Source organism: Periplaneta americana, chromosome 8, assembly GCF_040183065.1.
Source record: "Periplaneta americana isolate PAMFEO1 chromosome 8, P.americana_PAMFEO1_priV1, whole genome shotgun sequence".
NCBI classification, from domain to species: Eukaryota; Metazoa; Arthropoda; class Insecta; order Blattodea; family Blattidae; genus Periplaneta; species Periplaneta americana.
Genome location: NC_091124.1, coordinates 92685086 through 92703188, shown reverse-complemented (window position 1 = coordinate 92703188; position 18103 = coordinate 92685086). Strand labels below are relative to the sequence as shown.

General features: G+C 34.0%; 2 protein-coding genes across 3 annotated transcripts in view; one reads left to right on the top strand and one right to left on the bottom strand.

The window, feature by feature from the left end:
* The window catches only part of LOC138704888 (uncharacterized), a 149110-nt gene that overhangs the window by 109436 nt on the left and 21571 nt on the right, over nt 1-18103 (top strand). The gene's annotated exons all lie outside the window — the stretch shown is intronic.
* kune (kune-kune) lies at nt 949-17224 on the bottom strand. Its single transcript, XM_069833274.1, has 4 exons — nt 16984-17224; nt 12868-12990; nt 9680-9832; nt 949-3591 (listed from the first exon to the last, which is right to left on the bottom strand). The coding sequence occupies exons 1-4, from the start codon at nt 17120-17122 to the stop codon at nt 3341-3343; spliced, it is 666 nt and encodes a 221-aa protein (XP_069689375.1). The 5' UTR covers nt 17123-17224; the 3' UTR covers nt 949-3340.

The window sequence follows — 18103 nt, the reverse complement described above, 5'->3', positions numbered from 1 at the left end:
AATCTAAGCAACGACATTACAAATATCACTTTAGTTAATGTATCAAGTATAATTTACAATGTTACCAATTTAACAAATATTTATAATTATCAGAAAAATACAAGCCTTTTTTACAAAAAGGAATGGTTCGAGATTTAATGCATAATTTTCAAACTTAATACAGTAAAGGTTAATATAAATAAACAATATTTACTTGCATATTTCTTTTATCCACTCTTGCTGACTTTGGCCTCTGTGAAACATTACCGCTGATATCTTGATATAATGGGCTTAAGAAAGTGAATTTTCCTTCCGTTATATATCACTATGTGCTCTATCTTTTCCTCTTTGTAAGTTAGAATAAGAAAGTTCCGATAACGTGGTAATATTTTCATGTAAGCATAATGTAGACAACACCCAAATACAGTGCATAGATTTATCTTTCCACACTCGCGAAAGTGAAGTGGATGTGGTAGTGTACAGCACAGCTACCCACATGAGAGCATGAAAATATAAAATGCATGCACTGTATATATAGTTTTTAAATCCTACAACTCCAGTATATTGATCTCTCAATATGCGAGTAAATATGTGCTTCAGATCAGATTGAGTCATTCTAATACTATATAATAATATACACTGTCAAAATATGAAATAAGTAAAACAAATGAAAGATAATACAATAAATGCAAGTCTGCTCTTTGCATAGCATTCATTCTGGAAAGTTTATCTTACATTCTATAAAAACAGTGAGACAAAGGATTTAAAAGATCTTTTAATATTTCCCAGCATAAAGGAATATCAGTCAATATTTAAACATATCAAATCATAGCACTGTAGTAATCTAACCCCAACAGTTATTGAACTTTAGTAATTACATTACCATCGTCAATGGAATTTATAAATTTAGACTCACATGTTTATATATTTATATGAATAGTCAATAATTTCGTGTTTCATGTGTGGAAATACTACGTGTTGTGTTTTATTACATGTACAAATAATGTCATATAGTGTCACTTATATATTATTTGATTGCAGGTGATTAGTCTATGTGGATGGTTGTATGAACAGTATCAGCTTACATAAAGTGCATTACAGTGGTAGTGACTGAGACCATCATGTCACATTCTGTCAATAACTTAGACAAAATTGTAACGAAAACTCTGAAAAAATATTCTAGTAAGTGTATGATGAAAATGCCATGAGCCATAATGTAATGTAAAAATGAGTGAGCATGCACATACACATCATATGCATGACATGCTTTGTTTATAAAGTTGGAAGATTTAAAATATACAAACATTTCAGAAAACTACATACAGTATTAACTGATATTCCATTACTGAAATTTAAGACTGAGATTTTTTTTAAACTTGCATATTTTGCGGAAAAATATTGAATAATAATAATAATAATAATAATAATAATAATAATAATAATAATAATAATAATAGCAGCAGCTTTATATCAGTTGAAAGTACATTTTTTCACAAATGAAATGATAGAAGTGTGACAATCTGCTGTATAGAGCAAACCAACTTTTCCAAGTCAGGGAGGAAGAAGGCTTATATTTCTATTTCATCGACTAATATTAAAAATTGACAACAAGGTCACAATACCTCTCTGGACGGAAACTATGAGCAGAAAGCCTTTTACAATCTATCTGACTTTTAAGAGGTTCTGAACAGATCACTTAAGCGTAGGTTATATATATATTCTACAAACCACATTCAAGAAAATATTGCATCTTTTACACAAATAAGAGATTGTGAGCTAAGGAATTCAGAGAATTCTGTAGTAACTGCTGTAAGCACCGCAAGAGATGTCAAATCTGTAAAATTACTTTTACCCTATGTTAATGTTGTGTGATTAGAATCACTGATTTCAAAATATAATCTGAAATATCTTTAACTCTTAGTACGATAAAATGATATAAAAACTATTACAAATACTGTAGGTAATACATTAATAATTACATCTTGAGTCTGCAGAGACCACACGTGTCCAGTCAAAGATTTAAAAATGTGAATGGTGCTACACATACTTGTAACTGGCTTGCAGCACAAGGAAGCAAATCGCCCTTAACATAGCAAAGTCATCTAACTTGAATGCTTATTAAAAACATTTTGCTATCTCTAAAATAAAAAAAAAAATAAATAAATAATAAAAAAAAAACAATCTTTAATGCTACTGAATAGGGCAATAATAAACACTATCCTACAAAAAAGAAAGCCTTATTCGAAATTTATGAGCAGATTTGACGTCTTTTATCAGCTTTAAAACATTTTCGGGATATTGCATTGTAGTCTTTCAATTAAAATGAAGAAAATCGCTGCTTTATTAAGTGGTATCTGAGTCAGGCATAAAAATTAATCTTATTTTCCTTACCAACAGACTCTGATATTGAATAATTTCAAGACAAAATTGTTTTCGGGCTGGGAATCGAACCAGATACCTTTGGCTGTGCGCGCTAATGCTCTACCGACTGAGCCACCCAGGGATGTACCAGACACTGGCTCAATTTTTCCCCTTTATATACACATACCTCAAGCAGGCTAACATGACATCAGAAACCCAACATTGAGAGCACACAAACTCTGTGTGACTTGAATTGTGGTATGGCTTTCAGGTATAGCTCTCTTCCTATGAAGCTGATTTGAATAATTTCAAGGGAATCGAACCTGGGATTGGAACAATTTCTGCAAATGTGGCTTTCAGGTATAGTTTCCTGTGAAGCTGATTTGAATAATTTCAAGGGAATCGAACCCGGGACTGGAACAATTTTTTCCCTTGAAATTATTCAAATCAGCTTCACAGGAAGCTATACCTGAAAGCCCATTTGAAGATGCTGGTATTCATTATTTTTGTTTAAGAGATGGCATGACACATAAAACATAATACTGTTGCTAAAATGTTAGTATTGTTGGTGATGTTTAAATGGTTTGTAAACCAAAGCATGTTCAGAATTAAAAAAAAATGCGTAGAAGGTATTAAGGACACACTGTACCTCAATATGCCAATGCATTGAAAGCTTGAATAATTATGCTTCATGATATTTTTAAACGCCATGCTTATAACAAAATTTAAAGTCTTAAATCTGACATCTCTGCATTATTGCATTTTACATGTATGTTTATAAGGTAAAATGGGTATAAAACCCTGACTTGATATGTACCTTGGTATTTTCAATCACTTACATATTGATACTATTGTAAGTCTTTACATTAGTAAAGCTAAGAATATCATATATATATATAATATAAACTTTAGTTACAGGCTGTAACTTCCACTAATCCAAACTGAGATGATATTAGTGCAGTTGTACTGAGAAGTAAAAGTTTGTTTTCATATCAGTAATTCATATTGTTGTGTGGGCCTTTCTTTGTTCCATGTGATAAGCAGAATGGGTAGCTTCTCTTGCCCTCTCACGCTTCTTGTGATGAACACGTCCCTCCACCAAATACAAAACACCAGAAATATACAGAAACAGTACCCCAAAGACAGCAAATGCATAAGACCAGGAGATATCGTTGTGTTCCCAATTGGGCATCCAGTCCCTTCCATCTCCACATGCGCCAAAAATAATAACTGCAATTGTTCCAGATACAGCTGTGGAAATACAAGAATTCATAAAAAATTAATTTCACTTATTCTGAAAGAAGTGATCACATTTTAGGAAAATTGTTTTCTATAAAAGTCTAGCTTATCAATAGGAAAAGCTGAGGGAAGCTATTCTTTGTTTCACGAATCAAAGTGGCCTTCCTGGCAAACTTGTGAATGGTGACAAGGGTTGAGGGGCTATAATTTTTGGAAAAGCTCTGTCATTAGCAAGGGCTTACAAGTATAAGAACACACAAAATCTTTTCAACCTTTTCTTCTCCCTCCCTACCCATCTTCTGTTTGTCAAAATAAGCTCTTGTAATGTTCTGTTTTTAGTTGCCGTGTAGACTATAGTTACATTCGGATATGGTACAGTAAGTGTGCTACTGATTTTGTGGTTAAAATACCCTATGTATGTTTTATTGGTGAAAGAGGCAATGCTTATCCTTCTAAGTAAAACAAATTATTTATCAGGTGTACAAATATGTCGAAAAAGAATATGAAGATGATAACTGTGGTCAGTCTATAAATAAACTGTAAAAGGATCAAGGACATGGTATTAGGAATCTATCCATAAATATTTTAAAGAAAAATGTACAGTGAGTTGCAAAGCCCTGCAAAAAGGTGATGTAGCAATAGTCCAAAAACAAAAATTGATGATTTTGATTTTTTACTCAGACATATTTCAAGCTTATACATTTTGATTACACAACTTTTAACACTATATCACTTCGGAATATGTATTATATCACTTTCTCGTGTGAAATATTAAGTACAGTACCTGGTTTACTAGTTTCAGCCTGTTATAGGCCATCCTCAGAACAGCAGCTCTGAGGATGGCCTATAACAGATTGAAATTAATAAACCAGGTAGGCCTAATGTATATAATATTTAACACGAGAAAGTGATATAATACATATTACGAAGTTCCAAGCTTATATAACAAAGACTTCATACCAAGTTTAATGGCTATCCTGTCAGGTGCAAAGAAGAAACTGACATTTTCGACATGGCGTTCCTCTTGTGGAGAATTGATAGATTTTCGGTATAAAGCAAATAACAGAATGCACAAGTATTTAATGAAATGATCCGACATTGTAGTTCAGCATAATAAATATATTTTAGTCATCAGGAAAACCCGGAAAATAGACATCATTATGTGTTGGACGAGATCTGGATAAATGTTAGTATGACAAAAAGCAAAATGTGAATGACAGACGACAATGTCTTTTAAAAAGTTTCAGTTGGGAAAGGTACTAGGATTATTGAGATACAAGCAGGAAGCGAAAGGATGTGTACCTAATGCATTGTTGGTTTTTAAGTCAAATTCGACCAAGGATTACTACGAGGAGATGGACAGCAGGAGGTTTACGAAATCATTCAAGAAACAGCTCATTCTCAATATCACTGAGAACTCGATAATTGTTTTGAATAATGCGAATTATCCATGAAATTGAGAAGACACTCTCATCCAATTATCATAAAGATGAAAAGGGGTAAGATTTTATTAGGCAAGGGATGAGATAACAGATAAGAGTAAAAGATACGTTAATAATTAACATTGTAATGAAAGGGTTCTTCAGAAGATAATGATAACACCATGGTAATGGGTACTCAGGAGTTACCTAAATCTATGAGTAAATCGTATTTTTTATTTCTTCTATTTTTGTTGTTAATTAAAGAGTAATATATTTTTCAGTGCGTAACATACTATTCTGCAATTCATCTATTGTATCACAAAATTGTGGCATACTCTACAATACCTATTTGTGAGGAATAATCTCTCTGCAAAAGTGGCCCATTTACTGTTCTTTCAAAATATTGGCAGGAAGGCTATCTTAACTTGTGAAACAAAGAATAAGTGTAACCCACAACAAGCAGCATCCAAACCTGCTGATGTGTGACAAAATTCCTCAGCCATGAAACGCAACCTATCTAGAGGAAAGAAAATCTTGATCAAAAACTCGATTCCTACTGAATAACAGTTGTGCGGTGGGCTGGTAACTTGCTCACATAAAAAGTTATGTACTTAATAGCTTCAGTTATGTAATGAAGTCAGATTAGGCACAAGTGCCTAATCCCTATATGAAGATGATAAATAATGATAATGATGATGCTTTATATAACATTTAATGGTTTTAATGAAGTCAATTTATTATTGCTCTTGAACTGAAACTGCAGAAAATGCCTAAAGCAATAATTTAATGAATTCCTTTAACTGGTCATATAATAAGAAGGTATGGTATATTAATGTAAGTAGGTATCTAATGCTCTTGATTTAACAATCTAGTTATTTTCTCTCTTGCTTCCCAGTATGTAGATGTAAGATTTGTATTTTTCTGAAGTGCTTCAAAGTGTGTTAAATGATTAATATCCATTTCTTCTTCTTCTTGAGAGCACAATACACAATTTGGAGTAGACAGGATGCCAATCCTGTGTAAATGTTGTTGTTTTCTAATGCCAGGCGTTTGACAATAAAGTCATTTGACCTCTTGCACTCCAATATTTTTCAAAGATATTATCATGGTCAGCCATTGAAGCACAGATTTTGAGGTGTTCCGAATCCATTTCTTGGTTTGAGTTGCACAATGGGCAGTTAGGGGACTGATATTCACCCAGACAATCATGACCTATAAGGAGTCTGAACATGGCCACAGCAGATTTACGTGGTTGGTCAGGAATTAAATCAGGTTTTTCTAGTAAATTTTTTAATTTTTCCAATGAGAATTTTCTGTAGTACTTAATATTTAGATATTATAATTATGTTCAATTTTATTTTTAGTAACTTATTTTATTCAATAATATGAAAAATTATAGTTTTGTTTTTGTTTCATTTTAGTGCCTTTCTTTGCTAGAATGTCAGCTTTCACATTACCGCTCATACCACAGTGTGCAGAATCCAGTGTAGAATTGTACCGGTATGTTAATGTTTCTAAGTTATTGTCTCATATATGTGGGGCATTCAGAAATGATTTACAATAGTGCATATTTTTTTACTTATTTATTATGCAACATGGCTGAACACACATGATCTTTCAATATATTCCCCACCAATGTCAATGCACCACTGCTATCTTCCTGTAACTTCATAATGGTGTCACAGAACTACCCTCTGGGGATATTGCACTGCCACTCTTGGACAGGTGTCTGCAGTTTCTCGTTGTTTACGAATTTTCGACCCTGTAGCAAGTCCTTCATGTTGTCGAATAAAGAATAATCAGATGAAGCAATGTCAACTTTGCAGTTATAATGTTGCTGGTGTGGAACCATACATTGTCATGTTAGAGCAAAACTCCTCACGACCACTTTCTCTTTTGCCATTGCTAAATCCATCTGTTGTGTAAGGGCGAATCCATGTGACATCAAACATCAAAAACCTTACAAATGTGTAATTCCTCGAAAAAAAAATTGATATATAGAGGGATAGGATATACTTCACTCTGTGAAGTATGTTCTCGTTTAAGTCCTTCAGTTTTCTTATTTTGATGTGTTAAATTTATCGTATTTCTGTAAAAATCGCCAGTTTCAAAGGACATAAACTTGAAACAACATTCCAACAGAAGTTCATATTATAGCAGAGAGTATGATTTTCATAACTATGCATGCACCATATTTCATATTAATTTTTAACAGGGGAGTATGTAGATATACCAATATTTGATAGATTTCCTCACGGAAAACATTAAAAATAAAAATATCAACTCATTCTTCTCTCTCTGATGAAATTGTACCAATTTTAATTTTGGTGATCCATAAAGAAATGTCCCTGTAAAAAAATAATTTTGTTAAATTATATTAGCTATACCCAAATCCTGAGTCAGATAATAGTATGCATGCTTTGCTTCTGTATGCGTGATGTCAGCAAGAATTTCCCTGCACTACTAGCAGAACGACAGATTACAGTAATTTGTCTAGAACTCTAGAGGGTATGAACATGTCGTAGCTCCTATGATAGTCAATCAATTGTGCTGTAATTTGATTGATAGGTCAATGTCTAAGGAAAACATTTACACCTTCGAAAGTTGGTATGTGGCAAACGTTTTTTTGTTTTTCACGTTAGATGAATGGTCAATGCAAGGGAAATGTTGAGAAAGAATCAAAATTACTTTTAAAAGTTATCGCTGCTCAAAATCTTTACTGGTTTCTGAATTACGATGAGTTAAAAGTCAAGACTCAACCAAATGTGTGTAGTTTAACGCAAATTTGTAAACATGTGTAAATTAAAAAGCACAAATACTTCCGTAAAGTTACAAATAATGATTAAAAGTCGTCTCTACTAATCACAAAAGTCACGACTGACATCTGGTACACAGACCACCCACAGCACTGCAAGCCGGAAAGAATGAAGACAGATGTCATTCATATCAGCTATGTCGACCTTGACTTGTGTGCTGATTGAGTCCAAGACAGATAATTATAAGGAACTTAATTTCCGAGTATGAAATATTAATGTTTTATTTCTATGCTTCTATGCCTTAGATAAAAAATTTCAAGGTTGCATTAATTAATTAATTATTTGTCTACTTTTAATATCCTGTATCCAATGCAGTCTCAGCTGAGCAGTAAACACTGAACAGAACAAAATCATGCACACAGTAAGGAGACTAAAAATTGTGTCTATCATCAGTAGGTATGGAATAATTTTTTTTTTTATTTTTGTGTTATAGGTGTAGAAAATTCATTGTTGCTGTCACAAAAAAAAAAAAAAAAAAAAAAAATTTGCAGGATACCACTGAGATACCAAATTTGAACTGAGTATCTAGAAGTATCTTTAAGTGTAAATTAAAAAAAAAACAACAAAATAAAATAATAATAATAATAATAATAATAAATAAAATAAAATAAAATTAAGTTTTAAAAATCACACTTTCTCCAGGTCTGTAGCTATCATAGTTCTATAGTAAAAATAATTTAAGTATATGGTGGTCAGTGAATTTTAAGCATTTGAGACGATTTAAAAAAATTCAATATGTCAAAAAAGAGAGGTCCAAATGTTCTGAAAATAAAAATCCTAAAACATCTTATGTAAAGGTAAAAATATATGGAAAATGAACCAAATCCGTGACATTAAGGTTTTATGCAATGGTTGATTTGACATGGACTGACCCATCTTTTAATTCTTCTATGGTATGCAGATTATTTTCAGACACTTTTCCCTTCATTGTTCTCTACAAGTAATCAATCAATCAATCTTCTTAATGTATCCAGCTGTTTGCTGACAACATAAAGTCCACTGTAGTCTATTCAGTTTTTGTTTTTCATGAGAAATGAGGGATATTTTGATTGGTGTTCATTATAGATAACTGTTGCTAGTAGCAAGGCAATCTCGCAGGCCACAATCCTCCGATAATTACGTTATCATTGAAAACATCTCTTAATACATTCAATGAACTTAACTTTCTTTTACAACTGTTTATATCTTTTATGCTTCACATAACAGCCATAAATAAAAATACGCTATTCTGAATTGTAGTGACTCATACTGTACCATACAATATTTCATACTTCAGAGACCGACGACTTCCAATCGATTCACTGGAGTCAAGTTCATGATGTCATATGCTCATCATATGTGTTCACAGCTTATCATACAGCCATGAATTAGCAAATGATTTCTCTCCTCCCACCAACAGAAACAAACAGCAGACAGTGACATTATGGATATAAATAGGGAACTCTGTAGATAAATAAAGGCCAAATTCTATGTTCAGAAGACCTGCCATTACTCTTTTCTTAACTCTTGATAACAGAAAAGATGTAATTACAGTAACCAATCTCTCATGGAGAAGAGTGAGAACAAGTCTATTCATAAATCTCACTTGTCACTAATTCTATGCATAATGATATCATCAACATACCATGCATAAGGTGTACAAGTTCGAAAATGGTCATCAAATGAGACCAGTTAAAAAGAAGAGCCAGTTACTTAGTAGTGAAGTACAATACTAACATATTAACACTAAAAATCGTTATTATTAATTACTGCATATTCTTAAGTGATACAAAGTGTTAAAAGTGTGTAACTAAGATGTATAATCAAGAAGTACTAAGCATTTGAAACCACATGTAATGTAATGCAATCAAATTGAATCAATACCTGCTATTACGAGATCAGTTCCAATTACAAGCAACAGATGTACAAATCTTTCATGCTCACGACTACAGCAGAGATATAAGGCCACCAGAAACATTGCTATCAGCAACAATGTAAAACACAGGGTGAAAAAGAACTGAGTCGCTACAAAGAAACCTGTAAAACAGACAGATATTAAAATCACACAAATGTAAATCACACATTTATTGCTGAAAATGACTTTGAACAGAGAAATCATACTATAAATAGTATTATATCTTTGGTGTTTGGTCAAAACATGATAACTCCAAAAAACCTGTTTTGAGAAACAAGCATTTTTATTTTCACTTTTCTTACACAAATCATAATTCTACTTTACATACAAATGTGAATGCAAATAACATAAGATTAGATGGAGATATCACGGCTATACCAAATGAATGAGAACTGTTTTTATACAGGATGGAATGAAATAACCTTGCAGATTGAAAGGGATGATAGGGTACACGTAAATGAATAGAAAACCTATATTACGTTTTGTGATTAAATGCATGGTTAATTAGAAAATTAAGTTTGAAGTTTCAGCAGTCTGGCAACATTGTTGCTAATATACTCTACTTGTGATACAGATGTAAGAGGTCAACAAACTCAGCGAGTCTCTGTATGTAAGCTGCTTTCTGCTGAGACGTTGCCACTCGTTCACTTCATGCAATGGCTTGAATTTAGGGATTTTTTTAAATTAAATTTACACGAAAACCGTTCACGCTATTGAAATACACCCTAGGGATGAATTATTCTTTATTAGATTTTCTATCGATATGGACAAAAATCACGATCCTACTCTCAATAGTTACCCAATAAGAGATTGTTAAACATTTGGGGAAAAACATTTTTTCTGAAAAAAAAAAAAACTATGAACTTTCCACCAATATGATGTTATAGTTTTTTGTTACACACAACATAAGTTATTCGCTCTGAAAATCTGCAAGGTTATTTCACTTCCACCCTGTATAGGGCTGCACTTTCAGCTTAAAAAAGGCCATTTTTGGAGTTATGTTCTGACCAAACACCACAGATATACTGTTGTAAGACATTAGAATTTTGTCTTATGATAACAAAACAAAGACACAAGGTTTTCATAATTTCACTGGTCTATTTAGCCCATGGCTCTCTAGACTCTAAAAAAATATCAGTTTAGATGCCTAGAATAGGTACCTGACACCCTTAAAATATGCAATTTTTTTTTTACCGAAAATAGGAACTTTCTGAATAAATATGATCACATCACATAACATATTCTAAATAAATACAATAAGAGAATAGGGGTTCTCTTCTATTTGAATAGAAATACACAACATTATACAAACTCAAGTTTTCTCCTTTGTTTTATTCTCTCTTTCCAGCTTTCATTTCTCACTAATAGGTACGCCAAAAGTTGTAAAACTAAGTAGTAAGACGATGAAAGATATTGGAAAGGAGAAAAATTCTCTCCAGCGCCATGATTTGAACCCGGATTTCCAGCTCTACGTGCTGATGCTTTATCCACTAAGCCACAAGGGATACCCACCCCGGCATCGCACAGAATCGTCTCAGTTTAAGTTCCAACTCTTGGGTTTCCTCTAGTGGCCGCCCTCTGCACTACGTCATAGATGTCTCTGAACATAGGACTGAAGTCCACACATGTGCTGAGGTGCACTCGTTATGAGTGAATTGGCCGGGATCCGATGGAATAAGTGCCGTCTTGGAACTTAAACTGAGACGATTCTATCCGACGCCGGGGTGGGTATCTGTGTGGCTTAGTGGATAAAGCATCAGCACATAGAGCTGAAAACCTGGGTTCAAATCTCGGCGCCAGAGAGAATTTTTCTCCATTCCAATACTCTTTCATAGTATGATGACTCAGAATATATGCATGAAAATATCATATGTACTTCGGTACATTAAAATAATATATATGATATGCGTAAATCACTTCGTGATTTAAGACGGTGCTTATTCCGTCGGATCCCGGCCAACTAGTCACTCATAACGAGTGCACCTCAGCACATATGTGGACTTCAGTCCTACGTTCATAGACATCTATGACGTAGTGCAGAGGGCGGCCACTAGAGGGAACCCAAGAGTTGGAACTTAAACTGAGACGATTCTGTCTGACGCAGGGGTGGGTATCCGGTGTGGCTTAGTGGATAAAGCATCAGCACGTAGAGCTGAAAACCCGGGTTCAAATCCCAGCGCTGGAGAGAATTTTTCTCCGTTCCAATACTCTTTCATTGTATGATGACGCAGAGTATCTGCATGGAAATATCATATGTACTTCGGTACATTAAAATATAATATACAAATAGGGCCTAGTAAGAGTAAGAATAAGTCCCAGTAATAAAAGCAACAAGTGGTAAGAGTATTTAGTAAAAGTAGTAAGTAGCAAGAATAAGTAATAAAAATAGTAAGAGTAAGAGAAGTGAACTGTCGAAAGGACAATAGAAAGAATCCTCATTCAAGATAATGGCATTGAAAGCAGCGATAGTAGTGTGAGGAGGTAACAGAAAACAGGGACCCGACAGAAACTGAAGGCATGTATGAAGGAGTGAAAGAGTTAGGAAAGTCATTAATTTTTTATTCGAATGTATGTGGTTCAACTAAAACAGTCAACTGAAAAAAAAAAGTACATAGAGTAATAAAGTTCCTACTGAAAACTGTACCTAATATTTGGTACTAACTGTGCAGTGTAGTGTAATCTAATGTTATTCATATTATAGTGATAAATATCGGTAATTAACTCGTTTCAAAGCTTTCATTAACAAATCTCATACATCAAGAATGCTGTCTATATCTATACCAGTTCAGAGTTTTTTGAACCTAAAATTCGCCATCTATGATTATTTTCACTTTTGTGAACTAATTTCACATATATTTAATTAAAGCCTAACAAGTAAAAATCCTATCAAAATCTATTACTAGTGTTTCAATCATTATTCTCTCTACCCAATTCTTGCACTGCATCCTTTACTTATTATTGTATCTATTATTTATTCAGGCATCTCTTTGCTGATAGTGTCTGGTTTATTATAAGAAAATAACAAAATCGACTTTCATTTGTAGCACCAATAAAAGAAGAATGTAAAAATCATTTATTCAAATAAGTAAAACCCTCTACATAAATTTCTACTAGAAAGCACTAGGCATCAGGAAAAATTCGATTACCTGGCTCTTACCTGGTAATAATATATCATGGATGATGTAATATTCTTCTTCAAATACCCACCAGCAACCATAAAATTTTGTCTCATACCAATGACGAGGATCAACAAAGCCTTGGAAACAAACTTGCCACAATCCTAGAATGAAATGATAAAGGCAATATTATTTATTACTATATTATATCTAATGATTACAATGTCCAGTATCTTATTACTAAAATGCAGGTTATATAATGCTAAAGTGTGAATGATTTTTAATTCCATATTCATTTCTTTGACACATAATATAATCCTTGGTCTTTAACAATATAATAGAGCACTGTTCGTAAATGATATCATCTGATTCGAAGTTGATAGACTTAAAAGTGAAGGAAAGGACATCTTTTAAGAATGGAGCAGGCCATAGGACGTAATTCTTGATGAGAGAAAAATATATGTTTGAAAGCAAGTTATTTTCATAATTAGTTGGGTGTGTTCTGTATCACTCACTCTGTGCATTGAAAATACATGTCGATGATTCTGTGGAGAATAAAATCAGGGCTGTAGCCAAAGGGCCACTAGGGGAGACAGAGTATGTGTGTAAAAATTTGCTTCTCTCCTATAGACCTATATCACGTTTATATTTCTTTTCTGAATCGGGAATGGAATAGCAAGTGTGCTTTATAATTTTGAAACATTAATGTTAATATTAATTTTTAAACATTCAATGTTAAGATTCATATTAGCACATATGTCTCCATTACAATTGGGCCTGAACGTGTTCTCTTGTAGACAAAATTTACCAACTCACTCGTCAGTTTATCTACTGGGGCCATCACAGCAGGCAACATGTGTTTTCAATCTCTGTGAACTATCAAATAATGATCCAGTACATACGTAATAAGATAAAAGTTAATACATTAAACCTGGTCATAATATGATCTTAGCAATGGCATAGCTCAAGCAGTAGTGTGTTTGCCTGCTGATCCAAAGTTGCGTTCAGACATGAGTTCGATTCCTACTTGGGCTAATTATCTTGGTATTGGGTTATTTCGAGGTTTTCCCCAATCACAGGGTGAATGCCAGGTAATCTATGGCGAATCCTTGGCCTCATCTCGAATCAATTCTATTGATGCTAAATAACCAAGTAGTTGATACAGAGTCGTTAAATAACCAGGTAAAAAAAAAATTGTCTTCACAATAACCTGAAATACCTATTGCCAATAAATTACTGGTTAGTGAAAATTCTAAACTAGCATACACAAAAAATGAACATGAATGGTTTCAGAAAATTTAGACAGCATATTCAAAGAATGTAGATGCAGCCTTGTACTATCCATGTAGACAATCTTGTCCTGTAGCAACTAAAGAAGCGTCTCTACTAGGTTCCAAAATTGGAAAGTTACATTGAATTAAGAAGGTATTGCAGAACATGCGTCCTCAGCCTAAAACAAAGCCAAGAAAAGGAACATCGATGTTTACTCTCATCAACAATAATGTTCTTGAGTGTTACAGATATAACAGGTCAAATACGAAGGTACCGTAATTAGTTTCTTGCCTTAAATGAACTTCCCTTTCGTAGTACTAAGTACCATTCACACTGTACATCAGAAGAAAAGTCTGTTTTACAATGTCTGTGTGCATGCACGCATGCATACACACATTTTGGGGGAAAAAATACGTGTGTGTGTGTGTGTGAGTGTGTTTGCCTGCATACACGTGCATGAAAAATATTTCTTATAATGAAACTTACTTATCTTCTCACATATTCAAAATAATATGGCACAAATAATGATAAACATGATAATAGAAAACAGTATAGAAAATATTCAAAGTGTAGAAGTGCATGATTTACAATTCTAGTTGATATGCATGATAAGAATTCATTCATACTTTTCTGCCCAGGTCTTTCACTGCAAACCCAGCATTCCGGCGTAGATCTGATTTTTTTAAGAGCCTGCCAAACTTCAGTGATTGTAATATTAGAGAAGAAAAATTTTTCGCGAGTAGGAAGAACACTGGCTAAGAGTAGTGTTAAGTTTTTGTTGTTTATCAGGTTGTGTGTTGGGTGGTGAAGTAAAATACTGATTGAGTTTATTTTTCTGTTCATTTATTTATTTATTTTAGTAGGTTATTTTACGATACTTTATCAACATCTTAGGTTATTTGGCGGCTGAATGAGGTGAAGGTGATAATGCCAGTGAAATGAGTCCGGGATCCAGCACCAAAATGTTACCCAGCATTTGCTCATATTGGGTTGAGGGAAAACCCCGGAAAAAAACCTCAACCAGGTAACTTGCCCCGACAGGGAATCGAACCCGGACCACTTGGTTTCGCGGCCAGACGCGCTAACCATTACTCCACAGGTGTGGACTTGAGTTTATCAAGTGATATGTTTGGAAATTCCAGTTTCTGTAGTGTACTTTCTCACGTAAATGCTTCCAAAAACGCCATGGAGAAATGGAGGGGTTGACAAGACAGAGAGCATGATGACGTTTGGCATTTCTAATACTTTGTGTTGTTCTGTTCCTGGTTATTTTATAGTTGTAAAAATTTTGCTCAGATTTATTGTGACTATATATCACATTACGCTAGTTGTGTGAGATAACAGGATGTAATATTTGAGAGACATAAGACAAGACAGGAGATAGAAAAGAGAATAAATATGCAGACAAAATGATAAATTGATACAAATAAAGGCTAAACTAGCGCTGAGGTAGTTCCCTTCGTATTCCGTTTATACACCTTGCATATGTTGTTGTTTTCTAATGCCAGGCGTTTGACAATAAAGTCATTTGACCTCTTGCACTCCAATTTTTTTCAAAGATATTATCATGACCAGCCACTGAAGCACAGATTTTGAGGTGTTCCGAATCCATTTCTTGGTTTGAGTTGCACAATGGACAGTTAGGGGACTGATATATTCCAATTCTATGCAGGTGTTTGGCCAAACAATCATGGCCTGTTACCAATCTAAATGCAGCTACAGACGATTAGCGTGGTAAATCGGGAATTAACTGTGGATTTTGATGCAGAGAGTTCCATTTTTTCCCTTGGGATTGTGTTATCAAATTTTGTTTGTTGAAGTCTAAGTATGTAGATTTAATAAATCTGTTCACAGAGTAATACGTAGATTTAGTAACAGGTCTGTAACAGTGCTGCCCTTCTTTGCTAAAGCATCCGCATTCTCGTTTCCCAGGATTCCACAATGGGATGGTATCCATTGGAATACAATTCTTTTATTGAGTGATATTAATTGAGAGAGCTTTTATTTATTTCTGCTGTTTGAGATGGAGGAGTGTGTTTAGAGACTATTGATAGAATAGCTGCTTTGGAGTCTGACAATATAACTACATTCTTAAATTTATTGATGTGGCATAGAAGATTCCTGAGACTTTCACCTTGCATATTATATGATCAACTGTATCTCCACACACACACAAAAAAAAAAAAATCCCGGTGAAACTATCACCCTTATATATTCAATGATTTTCACTTCACCAGAACTACCTGTGCGCTTTTCTGTAACTTACGTGTGCGGTAAAAATTGTGGCAAATAAATGAAAATATAAATATTAGCGAGTATGTCACAGCGAGTTTTATGTTGCGTGAGTTAAATAACCCTATTGTCAGTGACGCTTGGGAGCGAGCCCACCCAATAATTTTACCTGTTATTATCATTATTATTTATGAGATCAATTTGTTTTAACTTATACCGCAAGTGTTTGATCCCACCCAATGTTTTAAAAAGGTTGACACCACTGCCTATTGTATAATTCGATAAGAAACTATAAGAACGACGTGTCACCGTCACGGATTCAACACTTTAACTATATTAAAACCACTGCTTAAACTGACAGGAATTGACAGAGTATTCAAAACCCTTTTTCCACTATTTCGTCATTAACGTCAACTGCTTTCTACACGAAATTGATTTAGAAAACTAAGTTTCAACATCAACCCAACTCCACATCTTTCTTCAAACGTAAACAACGTCAGAGGTTCAGATTTCTATGGTGTGGTAGATCCGTTGTATGAATTATAAAAGCGCTTCTAAGTAAAATGTCATCAATTCATCCCTGGGTTACAGTTACAGTTAATAATTTATATGTGCCACACCTACATAATAACCTCAACAATAAAGTAACTTACCAATATTTAAAAACTTCGGGTCTTTCAATTTTCCATCCGTCTCAAGCCAATACGGTGACACAAAAGCAATGAAAACGCATATAAATGCAAGTACTGCAAATACTGTAGCAGAAAGACCAGTTCTTGATTTTCTCCCCATCTTTGTTTGAAAAACTTTTAACTAATTTCCTCCGTTCAGCTCGTTGAAAAACAACGGTAGCAGGTGGTTCCGTACGGACCTTTCTGCAACCGTTGCCTCCATGGAGGTAGAAAAGATGGAGTTGACATCAAGTCACGAAAGTCTAGTATATGCAGTTACGAAGCTCAATATGTAGCAAATATGCGTCCATATATAGTTGCTAACCACTAGGGTCGCTAATATCGCCTCTTTACAGACAATGCTAAAATAATACCGGCACAGTCTATTGTTCCTAGCACCCGCACAACTCAAGCTTCGTGACTGTATATTAGACTGTGACGTCACTAACTACCCGTAAAAAAAAAACGGGACAGTCCCCTTTTTTTCAGCCTAGGTATCCAGCATTCCCAAATTTTTGTCGGGTCGCAAAAAAAGATATATATATATTTTAATCAAACTTTATTCCATAATGTAAAAACCAGTCATTTCTGTTTACTTCATTACTTAGTGTTCTAATTATTGTTCTGATTTATGTAAATCTTTAGATCGTGCAAGGCAGATATTAAATAGAGGTGTAAAGTCTATTTATTTGTCTATGGTGCAAAGTACTGTCCGTTGCTTACGAGATTATACAAGCTGGCGCATAGAGCTTGAAAAACGAGTCTGAAGTGGTTCCCTCGTAATGCCAATTCCGCCGCTCGGAGCGCTGTTCTGCCCTATATATTCATAGCAGAACACTTAAAAGACATTGACATTTGGGACATTTAAAGGACTCACCATTGCTTATTAAATGCTGCGTACAATATTTTATGGACAATAGACGTAATTTCCAAACTTCTACTCCTCAATTATATTACAATAAAAGGCTGTCATTCTTGATATTAAAACATATTACATATAAACTGAGGGACTGTCTGCTCTGTACTTCAGTTCATACACCAAACATTTCCGGAAATAAATTAACTTGACATCTTACATATACGCACTATAGCCCACCCTTTT